The 22,793-nt window shown below is 38.4% G+C and overlaps 1 protein-coding gene across 16 annotated transcripts in view; it reads right to left on the reverse strand.

Annotated features, from left to right (window-relative positions):
- HNRNPC (heterogeneous nuclear ribonucleoprotein C) overlaps positions 1 to 22,793 on the reverse strand; it is a 45,770-nt gene that overhangs the window by 2,913 nt on the left and 20,064 nt on the right. For 12 of the 16 annotated variants that reach the window (XM_054716421.1, XM_054716419.1, XM_054716415.1 and 9 more), the window contains 3 exons: positions 11,599 to 11,876; positions 6,606 to 6,720; positions 5,971 to 6,018 (listed from right to left, as the gene is read on the reverse strand). In XM_054716421.1, coding sequence (XP_054572396.1) covers positions 5,971 to 6,018; positions 6,606 to 6,720; positions 11,599 to 11,839 — 404 coding nt within the window. In that variant the 5' untranslated portion in view covers positions 11,840 to 11,876. The remainder of the gene's footprint in view (positions 1 to 5,970; positions 6,019 to 6,605; positions 6,721 to 11,598; positions 11,877 to 22,793) is intronic. The other 4 variants (XM_054716427.1, XM_054716426.1, XM_054716425.1 and 1 more) reach the window with 1 other exon arrangement.

The raw sequence follows: 22,793 nt of genomic DNA on the forward strand, positions 1-22,793 counted from the left end.
ACCTTGATGGAAAAGATATATAGAGTAAGAATCAACAAAAAAATTGCCTGACCTCTTCCTGTAACCTTTATCATATAATCCTAGTCATCAAAGAGAAAATCTCAACTATACTTGACTCTTCTCTCCTACAAAGCATCTACTTATGTAACTTTAACCCAATAGTAGTAAATCTCATCAAGACCTCCCATTTCTTTTTTTTTAGAAATATATTTTATTAATTTTTTACAGAGAGGAAGAGAGAAGGAGAGTTAGAAATATCAATGGGAGAGAAACATGGATCAGCTGCTTCCTGCACACCTCTTACTGGGGATGTGCCCGCAACCAAGGTACATTCCCTTGACCGGAATCGAACCTGGGACCTTTCGGTCCGCAGGACGACGCTCTATCCAATGAGCCAAACCGGTTAGGGCAAGACCTCCCGTTTCAACAATTACAATGGTAACTACTTGCACCTTTCCTCCCCTCCAGTTCCTCTTTTCTGGCCATGGGGCTGTTTCTAAGATATCAGGATAGAAGATAAAATTCCTTCATGTGCCATACAAAGCCATTTACAATCCTCGTTCTTCCCAACTACAGCTGGCTTCTTCCCCCAAATACCCAGATATACTCACAACTATGTATCTTTATTAAAGTGAAACCTTCTCACCCTATCTACCTAAATGCCTCCTATCTATTATCAAAGGCAGGTTCAAATACAGCCCTTTGTGAAACTAAATGGGGCTCTTTGAATCTTAACAGGGAAGCTTATAGCTACCCAAAGGGCAAGACAATTCATCTTTCTATGAAACAATCCTCTACAATGCAGGACACACAGTAGCCCCTGTTAATTTCACAGCACTTTCTTCACGGTATACTATATTGCTTGTCATACAAGTGTCCTATTTAATCTATGAGTTGATGTATTTCATTCCCTTTCTAATCACGGTATGGCGGTATGGTGGCATATTTACTTATTTAGAGGCCCGGTACATGAAATTCATGCACTCATGCGCGCATGGAGGGGGGGGGGGCGCGGTTAGATCCCCTCAGTGCAGCTTGCACCCTCTTGCAGTCCAGGAGCCCCCGGGGGATGTCCAACTGATGGCAGGGAGCAGGCCTAAGCCGTCAGTTGGACATCCTTAGCGCTGCTGAGGAGACAGGAGAGGCTCCTGCCACCACCACTGCGCCCACCAGCCATGAGCCCGGCTTCTGGCTGAGCGGCGCTCCTCTGTGGGAGCACACTGACCACCAGGGAGCAGCTCCTGCATTGAGTCCCAATCTCGCTCAGTCCCAATCAGCTGGACCCCAGGAGCAAGCTAACCTACTGGTCGAAACGTCTACCCCCTGGTGGTCAGTGCAAGTCAAGGCGAGCGGTTGAGCAGTCTTAGCATATCATTAGCATATTACACTTTGATTGGTTGAAAGGCCGACCAGACAACTGGACACTTAGCATATTAGGCTTTTATTATATAGGATACTATATTGCCTAATATTATATGGCTTCTAATGATCAGTAATTTCAAAAGTGCATAATAAAAATTAATGTAAAAATATTTTAAATAAATTACAGAATTTTAAGAATCTGAAAAGAAACGACTGCAAAGTATTTCAATGGAACTGTTCACACAAGAAGACCTCTATAAAGAACTGCTACAGCAACAATTTTTCTAGAAGCAAAAAAATTCTGAACAGGACACAAATGAAACTGGATCTTTGTCATGACCTTCTAGGTTTATTAGACCTTCAACATCAACAAATAATGTTTTGCACACAAGGGTGACTTATACAACTTCCCTAGTTTTAAACATAGATTCCCATAAATACTCATCCTAAAAGAAAAGGCTATTTTGGGCTTATATTCCTACCACAAAAAAAGTATGTTTGTTAACAAATCTTTGGATAATTATAAACTATGTATGATCATGAGTTTATAGTGTACTTGGAACAGTTATAGTGTATCTGAATGTCAGATATTAATTTTTTTAAAATGGTAGTTTCACATAGACAATTTCTGTTGAATTCATAAGAACTTTCACACCTGTAACATCAGCAATGGCCTTAGGAACAACTAGAATCCAAAATTCCACAAGAACAAGATGGCAAAGCAAAAACTTGCATTAAAAAGTCTTCCAAAGTAGATAATCTTTAATGATTTCAGGTTAACAGTTCTTAACACACACACACACACACACACACACACACACACACACACACACACACACACACTGAATATCAGTAACCTTACTGGAGTAACAGGCAGCAGCATTAAGGACACAGAATCCAAATCTGTGTTGTCTCCTGCTCAGAAGACAGCATATTAAAATGTCAGAGATTCAGGTAAGTTTTATTGTTTGATTATCCTCTCCAGTTTTAAAGGTATTTATTTACAATCATTGGGACTTGCTAATTAACACCCATTAATATCAAAGCAAATATACAAATCACTGCAATTCACCTAACAAAACAGTTAATAACCAGTTTCCTGATATTTAAAATTTGTTTTCCCTTACAAAACACCCACTGCCTATATTCCTTAAGTTTATGTCAAAACTCAGACTAGGCCTGGTGGGTGTGGCTCAGTTGGTTGTGCATCATCCTGTGCACAGAAAGGTTGCCAGTTTGATTCCTGGTCATGGCACATGACCAGGTTTCAAGGCTTAATCCCTGGTAAGGGGTGTGCAGAAGGCAGCCAAATCAAGCCCACAATCTGGGCATGTGATCGGGAATCGAACTGTGACCTCCTGGTCGACGCTCAACCACTGAGCCACAGTGACCAGGCTGTACCTTCTTATAATAAAGAATCCAACATAGTTGGTTTAGGATCACTAATTAGGATAACAAATATCTTAACCTTACAAATAAAGTAACTTCAGAAGAACTTCTGAGTAAAAGAAAACACCATTTTCCTGAGTAGTTTTTTCCATTCTTCACTAAGCCTGTTCATTTTCCTATCACAGAACTCAGTACTATACTTGACCAACTCTTTAATAGCTATCACTTGCTTATTCCATTAGTCTTCAGATTAGAATGGAAGGGGGAAGACATTCCTTTTAACAGACACACCATATCATCGAGCAATACATTAAAGAGTAACTAAAGGTATTCTCTTGCCTCTTTAAAAACAAAGAGGCCAACAGTGTGTTGCCATCCATTTTTAGGACTAAATAGCAATGGTAAGAAATTTGAAGATATTTCTGCAAACATCTAAATTTCTTCACTGTCCCTTGCCGTCTGTATCTTTTTTATTAAGTTTTACAAAATTCCTCACTTAAAACTATGTTTCCAAACAAGTAGGATTGTCCCAAAAAAATGTATACACACTTTATAACAACTGATAGGTCGATTGATGCTGCTTCTTTGCCGATTTAACCCATTGTAATAATTCAAAGTGTATATACATTTTGGAGGAACACCCTGTATTTACACTGTGAAATGATAGGGATGTTCAAAGTTTTGCTGCCTTACCAAGACAACTAAAGTAAAACTTCAGAAGACTATTTTCTTTTCTTTTTTTTTTTAAAAATATATTTTATTGATTTTTTTACAGAGAGGAAGGGAGAGGAATAGAGAGCTAGAAACATCGATGAGAGAGAAACATCGACCAGCTGCCTCCTGCACACCCCTCACAGGGGATGTGCCCGCAACCAATGCACATGCCCTTGACCGGAATCGAACCTGGGACCTTTCAGTCCGCAGGCCGACGCTCTATCCACTGAGCCAAACCGGTTTGGGCCAGAAGACTATTTTCATAAAGATAGGGTTACACTGTCTGAATTTTATACATACAACTAGAACCCTGATGCACGAAATTCGTGCAAGAGTAGGCCTTCCTTCCCCTGGCTGCCTCACAGCCCCAGCTTCATTTGGAAGGTCCTCCAGAAGGACATCTGATTTTAATTAGCATATTATGCTTTTAGTATTATAGATTTGAAAAAGAGTTTCTTACCTAGAGTTCACAATACCTCAGAAATTATATCCATAAAACGTGTATTAAAATTTTTCTAAGAGTGTCATGACAAAGAAATAGGTAATAGTCACAGAATTAAAACTACTTCCTTGTTCTATGTTAGCAATGATTCTCAACCCTCCCAGGACATTAGAATTCCTTGGGAGCTTTAAAAAACATACACCAATAAAGAGTCTACCTAACCCAGCTGTATAAAAACCACTACAGGTGTACTTGGGCATGTGTATTTTTTAAATGTGGCCAAGAGATTCCTATGTGTGGGATGGTAGTGGATAAAGTGTAACTGCTTCAGACAAATCCAGTTATTCACAAAATTTCAGGACCTTTAAGTCACTCTATCTGTGACCAAGTTTTCCCAGATTTGTTCTCCCAACTAAAGTCTGCCATTTTTATAACTTTAGTATTTTTGAAGTAGAAAAATATGTGTTTAAACAAAAAAATCTGAAATCTCTGAAGACAAATGAAATAATGAACGAGATTCAAATCATACAACCTTATGGCATTCGAGGATTTTTACGATGTAGATTCAAAACATTTTTCCAGTCTTATTCCTTTGGCCTTTTAATACTTAGCTACCATAGTCTACCTGATATTTCTCAAATACAAAGGCAAAACTAACACTTATTTATCAAGTCCAATGGATAAGTATGGTCAAATACTACCTGCCTGATCCCCCTAATTGCCTAACTGCTCTCTCCTGCCAGCCAGATGGCCCTAACTGCTCTCCCCTGCTGGCCTCATCCCCCTAACTGCCTATCTGCTCTCCCTTCAGACCCCTGCTGCAGGCATGCTGAGAGCTCTCAGCCACAGCCCTGCCCCCATCCTGATTGGTTGTTATGTGATGGTGTTACAGCCAATTTGCATATTCCTCTATTGTTAGTATAGCTGTTTCCTTAATAATTCCTGAAGATTATCTGAATGTCAATATAATACCAATACTTTCTGCATATCATGCCACTCCCCAATAATTAATTCCTATTATCAGCTGGAGGTGGAAGAGGGCATAGAGGAGATAAAAGGTGATGGAAAAAATAGAGCAAAATAAAATTTAAAAATTAAAAATAAAAGCCATCCATAATCTATCCCTACCCACACATCTTTTAATTTTATTTTCAATTTTATTTCTTAGGAATCTCCAAAAAATATTAATGCTGTTCTGAAAGCACAAGAAGAAATCATTATTCCAACCTCCTTATCTTTCATTCATTCATTCATTCATTCATTCATTCATTCATTTTTAATTGATTTCAGAGAGAGGACGAAAGAGGGAAACATCAATGATGAGATTTGTCGATTGGCCGCCTCCACTGGGGATCCAGCCCGCAGCCCAGGCATGTGCCCTGACTGGGGAATCAAAGGATGACCTCCTGGTTCATGGTTTGACGCTCAACCCTGAGCAACAATGGCCATGCCAACCCCCCTACCTATTAGAACTATATCACTATGATTACTAATCTATAATATAAATCTTAACACTCTAACATTAACTCTCAAAGCAATTTGTATTGTTAATTCATTATATATACTGATTATAGCCTATTTTGTATTAGTTTATTTGCTTAAAGTTAACTGTACAAAAAAGTTAGGAATCATTTTTTAAATTTTACTGTAATCCCATACAATGCAAAGCCAAGTGGCAAGTATGCCATAGGGAAATAATGAAGAAACATAACACTGCTATTTAAGTCTCATTTCATCATTAGTTAAGTCAGGAAGTCCTTTTACTTGGCATACAAATTAAAACAAAAAGAAAACTGACGTGTTTCAAGAAAAAACCTTAGTCTAGAAAATATTGGACATGTCCCAATATGCCCTAAAGATATATAAACTGATTCTTTGAAATCAATAGAAATGTCACCTTACTAGTCTACCTCAATTTGTGAAAGGGAAGTATTTTTCATTTTGTTTTTGGCAGAAAGAAGAGATTTTGTTTGAGAATATGTTGTTCGTTACTACAAAGTAGAAAAACAAAATGATTCTCACTAGCTGCTTTTTATCAAGATAGACAAAAACTTTTAACATACCTGTCATAATAATCCCGTTGAAAGTCATAGTCCAAGTCAAAAGAGGAGCTGAAAAATAAATACCAAAGAGCATTAATTTGAAGCCATTAATGTCAATTCACAACAGCAGATAGGGGAAAAAACCCCAAAGCCCATGCCAAACCAACCACAACAAATAGATCAACAGATTAGCATGGAACAACTTCCAATCATTCAAATAACATCACTGAATTCTAAGCATCTTAGGCCACTGAACATGCAGTGGACAAATTCAAATTCAGGCGAAAGTTTTGCTAAAATTTCAACACACCACATAATAGCTAAAATAAGAACACTGAAAATTACAATAGTAAACTAAACACTCTTAGGCCATCTTCCCTCTCTTACTCCTCAGCTCCTGAGAAGCTAAACGCCTCTTGAAGAATTTTATAATTTATGCTAAATATCAAAGTATTCTTTAATTGCCAAAATCTCAGGGAAGTCTAATAATTTTATGGGAAATGGGTGAAAAGGAAGTATATTAACAAAAAATTAATAAAGCATTACTTTGACACAGATAAAACATACTACAATTAGCCCTCCCATATCCAGAAAAACAGATAGAGAATATGCCCACTGATGGACACAATGGAGTTATAAATAATAAAGTTCCGGACCTGAGTAGAGGGGACGGAGAAGGGTGTTCTGGTACTGACCCGTACATCTCCGCTGCAGATCGTTTCACACCTGCTTTTCCTCGGTTCACTTTTGGCTCTGCAGCCAGATTAATATCTGAAAAAAACAAAGAAAAAATTTTAGTGATAACTCTGTTGGGATTTTTAAAAGTGTACATGAGTCATATAAATAAAGATCTAATACTGTAACCTTTCCTTATGATATAAACACTCAAGAATTTTTATAAGACTTGAACTTAATCTTCCATTCCTTCTGTACCAAAAAAGTTTTCATTATTTATAACACACCAAGTTTGTCTTTGGTACCTTACATGCTCAGCTCCTACTTCAATGAAATGCTTACCATTCAGAACACCCATTTTGTTCACTTAGTTACTCTCACAGGAAAAAAGTATCAGTGACTAATAGTTGCCTTTCCAGAAATGATTCTGTATATTTTAAACAAATATATTAGAAATGAATGACCTCAGAGATTTTATATGGCAGTTCATGAATTAATATAACTATGGTATCCTTAAATTTCCCCAAAGGCAAATGTTTATTCTACTTGTAAGTAGAACCAATTCTTAAAGTTGCAAGTATTTTACAGAAATGCTTAACCACCTGTACATGCACATACATACTCACCAAGAAAAGGGAAATAAAGAGAAGGAAAAAAATATCCTAGTTTGTTTGTGTGTGTGTGTGTGTGTGTGTGTGTGTGTGTGTGTGTACACATACATACATATATATATGTATGTATATATGCCTAATATGCAAAGTGTCCTGTCTGGGAGTTTGATTGCTTGCTATGACGTGTGCTGACCACCAGGGGGAGGCATGGCACGAAGGAAGGCGCCAGCAGGGAGCCAGCAGCCACTAGAGACCCTACCCGTGCAAAAATTTCATGCACTGGGCCTCTAGTTTCCATATAAAACATAAATATTTAAAACACCCATTCTAGCAGCCAACTACTTAGCCTGTCCATCCACTGCCTACAAAACAAGAGTTCAGCCGAAACTGGTTTGGCTCAGTGGATAGAGCGTTGGCCTGCGGACTCAAGGGTCCCAGGTTCGATTCCAGTCAAGGGCATGTACCTTGGTTGCGGGCACATCCCCAGTGGGGGATGTGCAGGAGGCAGCTGATCGATGTTTCCCTCTCATCAATGTTTCTATCTCTCTCCCTCTCTCTTCCTCTCTGTAAAAAATCAATAAAATATTAAAAAAAAAAAAAAAAAAAAAAAACAACAAGAGTTCATGTACTTCCTCATTAACAAGAGGCAACTGTAGCTCTTTTAAAACTAAAAAAAAAACAAAAAAACCTCAACTCAAATAACCAACTAAAAAACAGACATTTAGTACATTGTCTTTTTGCTAAATAGACAATTCATGAATAATCTTCAATTCTTGGTCCACTAAATTCATTTCTAATTTTAAAAATATATAATTTATTGATTTTTTACAGAGTGGAAGGGAGAGGGAATTAGAAACATAGATGAGCCGAAACTGGTTTGGCTCAGTGGATAGAGCGTCGGCCTGCGGACTCAAGGGTCCTAGGTTCGATTCCGGTCAAGGGCATGTACCATGGTTGCGGGCACATCCCCAGTAGGGGGTGTGCAAGAGGCAGCTGATCGATGTTTCTCTCTCATCGATGTTTCTAACTCTCTATCCCTCTCTCTTCCTCTCTGTAAAAAATCAATAAAAATATATTAAAAAAAAAAAAAAAAGAAAGAAACATAGATGAAAAAGAAACATCAATCAGCTGTCTCCTGCACACCCCTACTGGGGCTGTGGCCGCAACCAAGGTACATGCCCTTGACCAGAATCGAACCTGGGACCCCTGAGTCCGCAGGCCGACGCTCTATACACTAAGCCAAACTGGTTAGGGCCATTTCTAATTTTTAATATCTAATGTTTATAAAAGCCTTGAGCTTTTACAGTTTTGACTATAGTCGTTTATAACATTAAAGATAGGAATTAAATTTTTAAAAAATGTATATTCTATTGATTTTGAGAGTGAGAGGAAGGGAGAGTAAGGGAGAGAAAGAGAAAAATGTATGAAAGAGAAACATCGATGACAAAGAAACATGGATAGGCTGCCTCCTGCATGGCCCCTATTGGGGATTGAGCCCACAACCCGGGCATGTCCACTGACCTGGAATCCAACCAGGGACCTTTTGGTTCATTGGACAATGCTCAACTAACGGAGCCACACTGGCCAGGGCAAGATATAATTACATTTCTTAGAAAGCAATTTTGCCCTAGCCATTTGGCTCAGTGACGTGGATTGAAGGGTCCCAGGTCCGATTCCAGTCAAGGGCACATGCCTAGACTGCAGGCTTGATCCCCAGAAGGGGGCGTGCAGGGGGCAGCCAATCAATGATTCTCATCACTGATGTTTCTATCTTTCTCTCTGAAATAAAAAAAAATATATTTTAAAAGCAATGTTTAAATGTAAAAAAAGAAACAAAGGAACTAAACTATATCAAAGTTGATTAGACAACTTTACAGATTTCATGTGATTCCAAACTGAGTCAATACCCAATAGATTATATATTAATAAAATTGTATTTAATAATCTTAATTTTAGTAAAAACACAAGTATGGTTATTTTAAAACTGTGGCACAAAGTACACATAAAATTGTATTTTTTCTTTTCTTAAAAAGTGTAAGTACCTCCTAATCTACCCACTGAATCTAGTCAGAAGCAATTAAAATTCATAACAATAACTCCTGATATACAGACAGTGGTTTCTAAATAATTCTCGTTAAAAGGAGCCAAGGCTCTTGGGCAAAAGGGCAAATTCCAAATTTATGTCAAGCTATATACCAGATGACCTGGACTATCTTCTGGTGCCAGAGAACGAGGCAACAATACATTATTCCATTAGGAAGGTCACGATGACATAGGGACCGACTTGAAGGTGATCCACTAGGCTAAAGAAATGATTTTGAGCTCTAAAGAAAGATTTGTGGCTCTATCCAGCTAGCTCAGTTGGTTAAATCACATCCTAATAAGCCAAGTTTGTGGATTCGACTCTTGGTCAAAGCACATACAAAAAGCAACAAAGCAATGTTTCTCTGTCTTTCTCTTTTCTCTCCCTTCCGCTCTCTAAAAATCAGTTTAAAAAATTGCAATGGACTAAAAACACATTAATTTAAATATACAAATTCAAAATAATAGTAAATAAAAGCAATAACTGACTATATTTAAAGGTTGCTAGAGGATCAATTACACAAAAATTTGAAAAGATTTATTCTGCCTTTCAAATGTGAAATTAACAAGAAGCTGTTCAGTTTAGAAAAATTACAGTTAATAAGTACAGAAGGAATTAGAAAACCCACTCTTTTGAACCCCTAATAAATTACCTAAAAAATACCATTCACCGTAAGGTGAAAAATCTACGGGAAACTTTATCAAAGATAGGTCAGGATGTCAAACTTGATCCCACAAATTTTCTTAATATCACCAAAAATGGGACAACTGTGGGGTAGGCCATCAAATGTGATACACTATAAAGCAACCAATGAATGTATAAATAAATGGAACAACAAAATCAATTATTTCTCTCTCCTCTAAAATCAATACAACTGCCCTGGCCGGTTTGGCTCAGTGGATAGAGCGTCGGCCTGGGGACTGAAGGGTCCTGGGTTCGATTCCAGTCAAGGGCATGTACCTTGGTTGCGGGCACGGCCCCAGGAAGGGGTGTGCAGGAGGCAGCTGAACAATGTTTCTCTCTCATCGATGTTTCTAACTCTCTCTCCCTTTCCCTTCCTCTCTGTAAAAAATCAATAAAATATAAAAAAAAAAAAAAAAAAAAATCAATACAACTCAAATTTTTAAAAAGAAATGTATATCTGAATTCAGATGTTTTATAAGTATGCATACACAATGGATTTCAAAGACTTGGTATGAAAAGAGAATGTAAAATACCCCAATCATATTTTTAAATGATTACATATCAAAGTGACAATACTTTGGGTATACTGGGTTAAGTAAAAAAAAAAAAAAAGTTTTAAATATATCTTATTGATATTTTACAGAGAGGAAGGGAGAGGGATAGAGACAGAAACATCAATGAGAGAGAAACATCCATCAGCTGCCTCCTGCACACTTCCTACTGGGGATGTGCCCGCAACCAAGGTACATGCCCTTGACCAGATCGAACCTGGGACCTTTCATTCTGCAGGCCAATGCTCTATCCACTGAGCCAAACCAGTCAGAGTGGGTTAAGTAAAATTAATGTCACCTCTTTGATACTTCTTTTAATATAGTTATTTACAAATTTAAAAATCACTACATGGCTCACATTCTATTTCTATTTAACCAGCAGTCCTCCAGATCATAGGGGTAGAAAAAACTTAATGATAAGGAAGCAATCAGTTCAGAGTGTAGGAAAATACTAAAGGCTTTTCCAACAAATAGAATGTCATAAAATTTTTAAATGGAAAAGGGATAGAAGAATTAACAGGTTTAAAGTGTCTCTAGCATAACATGCTGGAGTTCTACCAGAAGCTTTTCATGAATTATCTCAATCAATTTATCTAAATCCTCTTGACACAGTACTAATACATCAGGTAAGAATAAGTAATAAACCAAGATACTATTATCTCCATTTGAAGAGAAGAGAAAATATAGGGCTCAGCCAAGCTAAGTAAGCTGCCTAACACAGTGTGAAGCCCCAATGCAGAGCCAAGTAATCTGATTCTGCAGCCCATGAGTGACTAAGCTATATTGTATTCTACCAGTCCACTGTGAGCAGTACCCACAGCCATTTATTACCTTACGAAATATCATTCCTACCTCCTCTACATTACCCAAGACTACCAAGTGAGGGTTATCTAGTCTCAACTACTAATGGCATAATAAATAAAAGTCTGTATTTAGCCTAATATATCTATAAACCTAACATTTTTATTATGCTAAAGTCAATTATCAAACCCAGAAAATCTCCGACTATTAAAATGATAAAAAATTAATTCAACTCATATCTTACCTAAAACCTGGCCAGCGATCATTCTGCCATCTTCTCCTGCCACCGCAGCCCGGGCATTTCTCTCATTAACATATTGAACGAAGGCAAAGCCCTTATGAACAGAGCAACCCACAATTTTGCCATACTTTGAGAAGATAGCCTCCACATCAGATTTCTTCACCACAAGAGTATTGAGATTCCCAATGAATACACGGGAGTTCATGGAGCGAGGATCTGTCTTGTTGGTAACATTGCTGGCCATTGTCTTTGATGATTACGGTTTCCTCACAAAGCCAAAACTGGAAGGGAAAAAAATGCATTCAGGTGAAAAGATGTTAAAAACAAAGTATTTCTTGATAAAACTTAATCTACTCTTATTTTAACCACTGTGACTACCTAGAGTACCAGTCAACCTCCACGGATCTCACAACAGCAAGTCTATTACTCTTCAGAGATTAGAGGCCAAGAATATATCCTTATAGAAATTCAACTCCCCCTACTCTAGTCTATTCTAACAGATTATTTTTTCCCCTCCACAGACAATTGGCAACACAATCTTCTTGAACATTTCATTCTAAATGACCACCGTTATAAAGTCCTCAAGCAAATTAGAAACCCCTAAGCTATCTACTACCAATTTCGACTCATTTTTCACCTTCTCAGTCATGCTAACCTAGCCATTGCTTGCCATCTATCAATAATTCCATATTCTTGCACATTGCTTTTACTAAAACGAGTCTCACTCACTATCCCAAAGATATACAAAAGCCCTCGAGCCCTAGTTGGTATGGGCTTGTTCAGCCTTCAAACAAAAGGTCCCAGGTTCAATTCCAGTCAAGGGCACATGCCAGGGTTGCAGGCTCAATCCCCAGTAGAGGTTGTGCAGGAGCCAGCCGATCAATGATTCTAATCACTGATGTTTCTATCTCTCTTCCATCTCCCTTCCTCTCTGAAATCAACAAAAATTTATGTAAAAAAAAAAAAAAAAGAAAAAGAAAATAGGGATTTGCTGGGGGGGTGGGAGGGGAACGAACACCTCGAAATTCTGCCCATAAACCACTTTAGCTAGATTAATGTGGACAACTGACACGCTGCCCTTCAAGTATAATTAACCTTATTATACAAAGGCAATAAACAGAACCAATTCATTCACACTGGAAATACCTAAGTACCTCAACTGACTTACAATATGCCAGATTCCTTAAGTATCTTTTTATAGAATTCGATGGCTATTTTATTTCCATCTTATGTGATAACCTACAAAATATAGTTGGGACATTTAATACTACTAGATGGTGATGATAAACTGGGTGAAATCAAAAGACCCTAAGCAAGAGAATAAAAATTTCCTCAGACTATTTCAAAACAAAAATTATCTTTATGTATGTTAGACTCAATCTTAATGTTTGGCATTCTTTTAGTTTTTTATCAGTCTGCTGCCAGTTGCCATTCCAACCACCAGTTATGATGGACCTTCTTTTGATTTAGAGGAACACTGTCAAGATTAAAGATACCAATGTCTAATGATATTTTTCCAATACTCAAGAGAAACATGACAAACTAATTCTCATGGATTATGTTAAAATGTCTTATTATATACACAAATTTAATAAAATAGGTAATATACATCATTTATACATGACTACCACAATTCTGACCCATAAGATACCTAGTCATTTCACAAGCAATACTGATTTTAAAGATGTAACAACTGCCCTAGCCAATTTGGCTCAGTGGACAGAGTGTTTGTCTGCGGACTGAAGGGTTCCGGGTTCTATTCTGGTCAAAGGCATATGCCTGGGTGGTGGGCTCGATCCCCAGTGGGGGGCATGCAGCAAGCAGCCAATCAATGATTCTCTCTCATCATTGATGTTTCGCTCTCCCAACTCCCTTCCTCTATGAAATCAACACACACACACACACACACACACACACACACACACACACACGTACTAATAAAAGGGTAATATGCTAATAAGACCAGGTGACCTTTTAGGCGTCCTTCCTGAGAAAGCCGGGCCCCGGGGAAGCCAACCGCAGTCCCGGGTGCCTGCGGCTGGCCAGAGAGAGTGAAGCCCGGGTTCCAAGTGCATGGACCAAGGCAGAGGCAGTTAGGAGCAATCAGGCTGGCAGGGGAGCAGTTAGGGGCTATCAGGCAGGCAGGAAGAAGTGGTTAGGGGCTATCAGGCAGGCAGGCAGAAGTGGTTAGGGGCTATCAGGCAGGCAGGCAGAAGTGGTTAGGGGCTATCAGGCAGGCAGGCAGAAGTGGTTAGGGTCTATCAGGCAGGCAGGCAAGCAGTTAGGAGTCAGCGGACCTGGATTGCAAGAGTGACATCCCCCGAGGGTTCCCAGATTGGAGAGGGTGCAGGTGAAACCGAACAATTCAAATCCCCAAGCAGACTTAAATTTATGGTTAATAAAAGCACTTATTATAAAAACAAGAGTAAATAGTTGTACAATACATAACAGGAGGCATTTATAAATTATGTGCTTAGGAAATACATATATTTTAAAAGGTTTTGTAGGTATTCTGCTTTTGGTTAATCTTTATTAACAATCCTGATCTTAAAAGATGTTCTATAAGACCATTCAATGTTTAGGGAACACCAAATTTAGCTATATATGTACTAATATCCTAGTTATGCTGTTAAATGAAATTACATTAATCTTCATGAATTAGCTGTTACTTTAATAATCAACAATCCAGAATCTTGATGGAAACTAATGTCCAGTTCATGGATCTAGTTTATAAATTCCAATTGTGCCCACTTTTTGAATATTACAAGTTTCTTGCATATCCTAAACACTCCATAATTCCTCAGTGATTAAAGGAATCATTACAGCCTTTAAAAGTAGTCATTTTTAAGTGAAATTCATTAAGACAAATTCACTATCTGTTTTTAAAAATATATTTTTATTGATTTTTAGAAAGGGAGAGAGAGAGAAACATCTGAGTTGCCTTCTGCACCCCCCCCCCTCCCCCCCCCAAACAGGGGATTAAGCCTCTAACCCTGGGAATCAAACTGGCAACATTTCAGTACACAGGACAACACCTAACCAACTCAGCCAAACTGGCCAATGAGATTGCTTCTTTTCAATTTAATTGATTTTAGAGGGGGAACATCAATTTATTGTTCCACTTATGTATGCATTCTTTGGTTGATACTTGTATGTGCCCTGACCAGGGATCAAACCCACAACCTTGACATATCAGGATAATGCTCTAACCAAATGACATAGTACTTGGCCAGCGCCAAATTAATTTTCTTAACCCCAATATTGATTACTACAGAAGATCTAAGTAAATAAAGTATGTAGAATTTTAGAAAAGTATGTTTCCTTCTTAAAATTGGTTTGAGTAAAACTCATATGGAAAAGATTTATGAAATGATTATGTTCCCTGGTTATTCTGCATTGTTTAATTCACTTGTAGAGATTAAGTGGATATGATTTCCAGAAAAACAGAATTCCACCAGAGTACAGATAATAGAAAGATAAAGACTGCCCAGCTGGTGCACCTCAGTGGTTGAGCATCAGCCGATTAACCAGGTCACGGTTCAATTCTCAGTCAGGGCATATACCTGGGTGGTGGGCTTAATCCCCACTGTGGAGAGTACAGGAGGCAGCCAATTAATGATTCTCATCATTGATGTTTCTATCTCTCTCTTCCTCTCTGAAATCAATGAAAATATTTTTTTGGGGGGGAGGGGGGAGATTTTAGTGGCAGTGCAAAGAACATGATTAGTGGATATAGAAATGTATTGATTTCTACTTCTACAATCCCAGTCATATCCTAAAAACAAGAAAAATAAAATCTATATCTGGATGAGATGTAAGAAAACTGTCAATTTTATTTCCACTATTCATTCTAAAGTTTGAGCTTTCCAGAGTATCCTCTTAACAGAGGCAATCCTATCTTGGATTGTCAATGTAGCTAAAAAGGAAATGTTTATAACAAACAGCCCATTTCTCGCCCCCCCCCCCTTTATTAATCCTCACCAGAGGATATTTTTCCCATTTTTTCCCCCCAGAAAGTGGAAAGGGGTGGGGGGGGAGGGAGGGAGCGAGGGAGGGGGAGAGAAGACATGAACTGATTGGTTCACACACAAGCCTGAAAGGGAAAGGGTAGCAAACCCACAACCCCGGTACGTGTCCTTGACTGGGAATTGAAGTGGAGACCCCCCACCCCCCCTTTTTTAGATTCTATTGATTTCAGAGAGGAAGGGAGAGGGAGAGGGAGAAAGAGAAATAGAAACATCAATGGAGAGAATCCTTGACTGGCTGCCTCCTGCACACCCCACACTGGGGATCGAGCCTGCAACGTGGGCATGTGCCCTGACCGAGAATCAACTGTGATCTCTTGTTCATATGTAGGTCAATGCTCAACCACTGAGCAACACTGGCCAGGACATAGCCCTTTTCTCTTTAAGTTCACATTAAATGTCAAGAAAATTCTGCAGAGAATAGGTACATAGCAAGGTAAGAAAAGCAGACTGAATTATCTGACAATTATAGGGAAATACAAGGTTCAAATGGTTCAGAAATACAGGTTATAAAGGTTCTGGAATTTGCTGGGAGCTGAGCCAAATCAGTTTATAATTGGAATCAAGCCTTCGGCTCCCTTGCCTTTATGTAATGGCCACTAGAACTCCATCTTTAGTGGAAAGGGATGGAGAGAATGATATCTGACAAACAGTGCCACTCAGAGACTGTTCCGTATAATATCTGTAAATATTTACTGCAAAAAACAGGGGGTAGAGGGGATAAGTAAACAAGCCACAGGAAGTTTCTAATGGGCATTTCAGTTTTCTACCTCTTCATCCTACTCTTCATCCTACTCACATAAATTAATCACAATGTACTTACTTATATCACATAATGTTAGTTCAAAAAAGAAATGAAAGATGGCACCAAGTATGTCTTATTAGATGACAAATCATACTAACTAGAGAACAAAAAAAAATAACTTACCTCAGAGTTGGAAATTCAGAACTCTACCTTATAATTTTCTATATTACGATCCCCTAAAACCTAGACTCTACATTTAATTCAAATTAGATGCAACTGTCATACCTAATACGCTCTTTCACATCTTTCTTTGAAGAATTTTAAAGACAAAGTGTCACTAGATGGCAGCAATGAGTTGGCAATTTTTTTAAAAAAAAGATTACTAAATCTTGAGTCTAAGGATTTTCTATTTTATAGTGTCATACAACTTGTCAACAGTTTTTCAGTAACTTTTGAGTATTATAATTTCTCTGCTACTTAGAGCATCATCATCTTGTCTCAGTTGTTTTCCTTTAACACACTTAAGAGCTTCTATTTTGCCCCCTTCAATCCCTTTTAATGCCCTTCCCCATGCTACTTTCATATTACTCTATCTACCTGGCCTACCTTTCCTCTCCCTTGTACCTTTTTACATTCATCAACTATTTTTTTTTCTCAGTATTTTTTTTATTTCAAGAAAAACTATTTTAAATATAATGTAACATGCAATAAGCATTAGTATTTCAAGAAAAACAATTTTAAATGATGTCACATGCAATAAACACCAATTATTCAAAAAATATTATATTACATGCAATAAACATTAATCAAGAATAAAAGAACTTTAGTATATATAATATCACCAAAACTGTACTAACATAGTATGATACCACAAAGATTGTAGAAAATATTAAAAATTCATCAACTATTTTTTTCTGGCTTCTTCAGAGGGGAACAATGAACTCCCTAGGTGTCTACAAAAAGAACAGGGTGCTTTAGCCCTAACCGGTTTGGCTCTGTGGATAGAGTCGGCCTGCAGACTGAAGGGTTCCAGGTTCGACTCTAGTCAAGGGCATGTACCTTGGTTGCAGCACATCCCCAGTAGGGGGTATGCAGGAGGCAGCTGATTGATGTTTCTCTCTCATTAATGTTTCTAACTCTATCCCTCTCCCTTCCTTTCTGTAAAAAAAATAAAAAATAAAATCAATAAAATATATTTAAAAAAAAAGAACAGACATGATCTCAAGGTAGACGATCATGGAAAGACCACTAGCATGAGAAAGTAGCACATGGTAATATTTATAGGACATTTTCAGGCCAGGAAAAAACAAAGTTTGCCATTTTTAGATAAATTATGCTAACTGCTAATTCTAAGAATTAAAAAACTAAGAAAATGCACAAGATATTAACAGGGGAAAATGAGTAATTCAATAAATGGTACAAGGTAGCCATCTAAAATAAATGGGGACCAATCTCACCCTGTACACCAAAATTAATTACAGATGGATCAAAATTTAAATGTAAAAAGTTACATATGCAATTGTCAAAACCTCAAGACAGCCCTGGGCCACTGTGGCTCAGTTGGTTGGAACATTGTCCCATACACCCGAAAAGGTTGTAGGTTCAACTCCCAGTCAGGGCACATACAACAAATCAATGTTTCTTTCTCTCTTCCTCCCCCTCTCTAAAATGCAAGTCGGTGTGAGGATTAAAACAAAACAAAAACTGCCCAACCAGATTGACTCAGTTGAGCGTTACCCTCTGCACTAAAAGGTTGCTGATTTGATTCCTGGTCAAGGCACATACCTGGGTTGCAGGTTCAGTGCCTGGTTGAGGTGAATGAGGAGAGCACCCATAGATGTTTCTCTCTCTCCCTATCTCCCCTCCACCACCCCCCTACTTGGGTGAGAATTTAAATAATAAATATTTAAATTAGAAAAACAAAACAAAACTCAACAGTTCCCAAAATTATGAGCAACAGAAAAAAGGCAGAAAATCCAAAAATCATAAACATGAAAAATTGTTTTAAGAATATTGAACTTTAGCCTAGCCAGTGTTGCTCAATGGTTGCGCATCAACCTATGAACTAGGAGATGACGGTTTGATTCCCCGTCAAGGCACAAGCCCGGGTTGTGGGCTGGATCCCCAGTGGGGGACATGCAGAAGGCAGTCTGATCAATGACTCTCTCTCATCATTGATGTTTCTATCTTTCTCCCTCTCCTTTCCTTTCTAAGATCAGTAACATTCTTGCCAATACCGGTTTGGCTCAGTGGATAGAGCATCGGCCTGCGGACTCAAGGGTCCCAGGATCGATTCCGGTCAAGGGCATGTACCTTGGTTGCGGGCACATCCCCAGTAGGGGGTGTGCAAGAGGCAGCTGATCTATGTTTCTCTCTCATCGATGTTTCTAACTCTCTATCCCTCTCTCTTCCTCTCTGTAGAAAATCAATAAAATATATTTTTTAAAAAAACATATTCTTTTAAAAAGGTAGCAACACTTCTGGAGGTTCACCAAGCTAAATTCACAAGCAAACTCATTAAAAATAAATAAATTTAAATAACACTTTTAAAAAGAAAACTTGGCGAAGATTACATTCAGACAAATGTTAATGCTACAATTACTGAGAGAAAGTTTTCTGGATTAGAAACAAATTACATGGTCTCAAAGTATTATCCCACTAATTACTGACTGACTATGAAGGGGAAAATGTACCTATATAATGCAGGTCACCACTTGAAAAACAAGTAGTCTGAAGTCATATGCCTCCTGATGTGACAAAATAATATATCATCTAAGCAATACCCTTGGTAAAATATTTGATCTGAGTATACATACAGGAAAATAGACAACTTCAAGTTTGTGGGGACATTACACCATCACTGTTAAAAACTCCTGGGGGGGGGGAGGGTGCCGAAACCAGTTTGGCTCAGTGGATAGAGCGTCAGTCTGCGGACTGGAAGGTCCCAGGTTTGATTCCGGTCAAGGGCATGTACATTGGTTGCGGGCACATCCCCCGGTGGAGGGTGTGCAGGAGGCAGGCTGGTGGATGTCTCTCTCTCATCGATGTTTCTAGCTCTTTCCCTCTCCCTTCCTCTGTGAAAAATCAATAAAATGTATTAAAAAAAACAAAAAAACAACTCCTGTGGGGCGGGGGGAGTAGGGGGCCTTTTCTTGATTAAGAATGCAACATGTAGCCCTGGCTGGTTTGGCTCTATTCATTTGGCTCAGTGGATAGAGCATTGGCCCGTGGACTGAAGGGTCCCAGGTTTGATTCCAGACAAGGGCACATGCCGGGTTGTGGGCTCAATCCCAAGCAGGGGGCGTGCAGGAGGAAGCCAATCAATGATTCTCTCTCACTGATGTTTCTATCTTTCTCCCTCTCCCTTCCTCTCTGAAATCAATTAAAAAATTTTTTTAAATAAATTGAATAAAATCATTCAGGAGAGGGGAGAAAAAGCATACAGAGTTGCTAGAGCCTAAAATGGGAATGGTGTAATTTTTATTTTATTGATTTTAGAGAGAAAGGAAGGAAAGAAAGAGAAAAAAACCAATGAGAGAAACATCAACCAGCTGTCTCTCCTGGGAGGAGGGTCAACCTACTGAGCCAACATCATCCAGCGTGGGGATGGTGTATTTTACTTATGTGCATTTTACATATCTGTTCAAATGATATTTAAAGATACTATTATAGCAAATGGAAAAATATGTCAGGTCACACACTTTAACAAGTTGCCAGAAAATAACATTTCATTTATCCTGTCAAATTTGCTAATAAATGAATGACGATCCAATGGGATGCAGAAGGGAACTGACACTTGCACTGCTCTAACTAAGTAAACCTTTCTGTAGGTTCACGTGAAAATTCTTAAAGGAAACAGACCCAGAAACAAGGAGGCATGGATCAGACTGTCGGGCCTCAGAGGGAGGGTAGGGGAGGGTGGGGGTAGGGGGGAGAGATCAACCAAAGGACTTGTGTGCATGCATATGAGCCTAACCAGTGGTTAAGGACAACAGGGGGGTGGGGGCATGCGTGGGGAGGAGTGTGGGATGAGGACAAATATGTGATACCTTAATCAATAAAGAAATTTTAAAAAATAAATAAATAAAGTGAGAAATTCCTTGACTTTTAGTTTAGTACAAAAAAAAAAAAAGAAAATTCTTAAAGGATAAGTGCCAAGCAATGGGTAGATCTATCTATTTATATTAATTAAGCAATTGACAATGTTAAATTCATGTGATCCTGTTTGGCATTGAAAAAGAAACTTTGGCCATGTATAAGTTTTTAAAATCCCTATGACAAAAAATATTAGAAAGCCACTCAACATGCTGTAGAACACTAAATTAAGCCTTGGCCAGGTAGCTCAGTTGGTTAGAGCCGTGGTCGGCAAACTGCGGCTCGCGAGCCACATGCGGCTGTTTGGCCCCTTGAATGTGGCTCTTCCACAAAATACCACGGCCTGGGCGAGTCTATTTTGAAGAAGTGGCATTAGAAGTTTAAAAAATTTGGCTCTCAAAAGAAATGTCAATTATTGTACTGTTGATATTTGGCTCTGTTGACTAATGAGTTTGCAGACCACTGGGTTAGTTAGAGCATCACCCTGATAACCCAAGGTTGTGGGTTTGATCCCATCAGGGAACAAGAATCAACCAGTGAATGCATAAATAAGTGGAACGACAAATGGATGCCTCTATCTCAAATCAATAAAATTCATCTAAAATAAAACTAAGTGGAAAATGTTTACAATACAGAAGCTCTAAAACAAATACAGTAATGATTACACACTGGTAAAAATATATATTATAAAACAGTGGTCGCCAACCGGTGATCCGTGTACCACTGGTGGTCTGTGAGGTCCCAAAGGTTGGCAACAGCCATTATAAAACACACACACACAAAAAAGCCTAAGCAACCATTCGACTGGTAGCTATGATGTGCACTGATCACCAGGGGGCAGACGCTCAACACACAGGCCTGGAAACATGGAACAGACCGATGTATCTCAGAGGGAAGGGGGAAGAGGAAAGGGGGGCGGGCGGGAAGAGATTAACCAAAAATCTTACATGCATACTAGAGGCCCAGTGCACAGATTCTTCCACCAGTGGGGTCCCTCGGCCTGGCCTGCAGGGATCAGGCCGAAACCAGCAGTCCAACATCCCCCGAGGTGTCCCAGATTGTGAGGGCACAGGCCAGGCCAAGAGATCCCACCGGTGCGCACGAATCCATGCACCAGGCCTCTAGTATATTATAAAAGCATAAATATATAAGTAAACATTCAGCCCTGAGACAGAAATGAATGGACCATAACATCAAAATATTAATAGTGGTTATCTCAGTCCTAGCCGGTTTGGCTCTATGGATAGAGTCAGCCTGTGAACCAAAGGGTCCCAGGTTCATTTCCAGTCAAGGGCAGGTACCTAGGTTGCAGGCTCATCCCTAGCCTGGGCCATGGTCAGGGCTTGTGCATGAGGCAACTAATCGATGTGTTTCTCTCACATCAATGTTTCTCTCTGTCTTTCCCTCTCTTCCATTCTCCCTAGAAATCAGTGGAAAAATACCCTCCAGTGAGGATTAACCAAAAACAAAACAAAAAAAACACACACAAAATAGTGGTTATCCCTGAGTGTTGAAGCTGTATTTTATTTTTATGCTTCTTTTAAGTTTTCAATAAGCATTTCTGCAATTTAAAAAAATTGCTCCTGTCAAAGTATAAATGGGTAACATAATGTGACAAAAATTTTCAAATGAAGATCTCTAAGAAAATATTCCAGAATCTCAATGATTAAAAAACTAAATTATGTAGCTCAGTGCCCTCTAATTTCCTCAAAGAATAATAAAATTCTCTTATGACATCACTTCTCACTCATTGATGAGCAAGCCTCTTGAGTTGCCATCAAAGTCAAGGAATTCACGTGAAGTTACTTAATTCTAAACTTAATTGGCTAATTAATTTCTTCCTTTCACTCTTTAACCATTCATAAGTGGTTGAATTCTTTTTACTTAAAACATTACTCAAGTTGTTCGCTATTCTGACCATCTTCCATGAAAATAAGATACTGTGCCTTATAACAAATACAACTTAATTTGCCCATGTACCATTAAACACAGTAGTACAAATTTGGTTGCTCTTGAAGGAGTAAAACAAACTCTGCATACTATCTAAACGCTATTATTTCTGCCAACTTTGGCACTGTCAACACGTACAGAATTCACTGTTAAGTAAAACCTCTAATTCTTACTTATTAATATAAATGCTAATTCCCTATTTTGTACAATTATTTTGTTGGGTTTCTTTACATCAAGCATAAAACAGGGTATTTAATTCATATTATCTGGTTCTAGTTTGAAGAAAAATTTCATACTTTGATTTTGTTGTGTGAAATATTAAATCTCTCAATTACATACCTTTTACTGATTTGTTCCAACATATTCGAGTCTTACCTAAGTCA

The sequence above is a fragment of the Eptesicus fuscus genome, chromosome 5 (genome assembly GCF_027574615.1).
Source record: "Eptesicus fuscus isolate TK198812 chromosome 5, DD_ASM_mEF_20220401, whole genome shotgun sequence".
Lineage (NCBI taxonomy): Eukaryota > Metazoa > Chordata > Mammalia > Chiroptera > Vespertilionidae > Eptesicus > Eptesicus fuscus.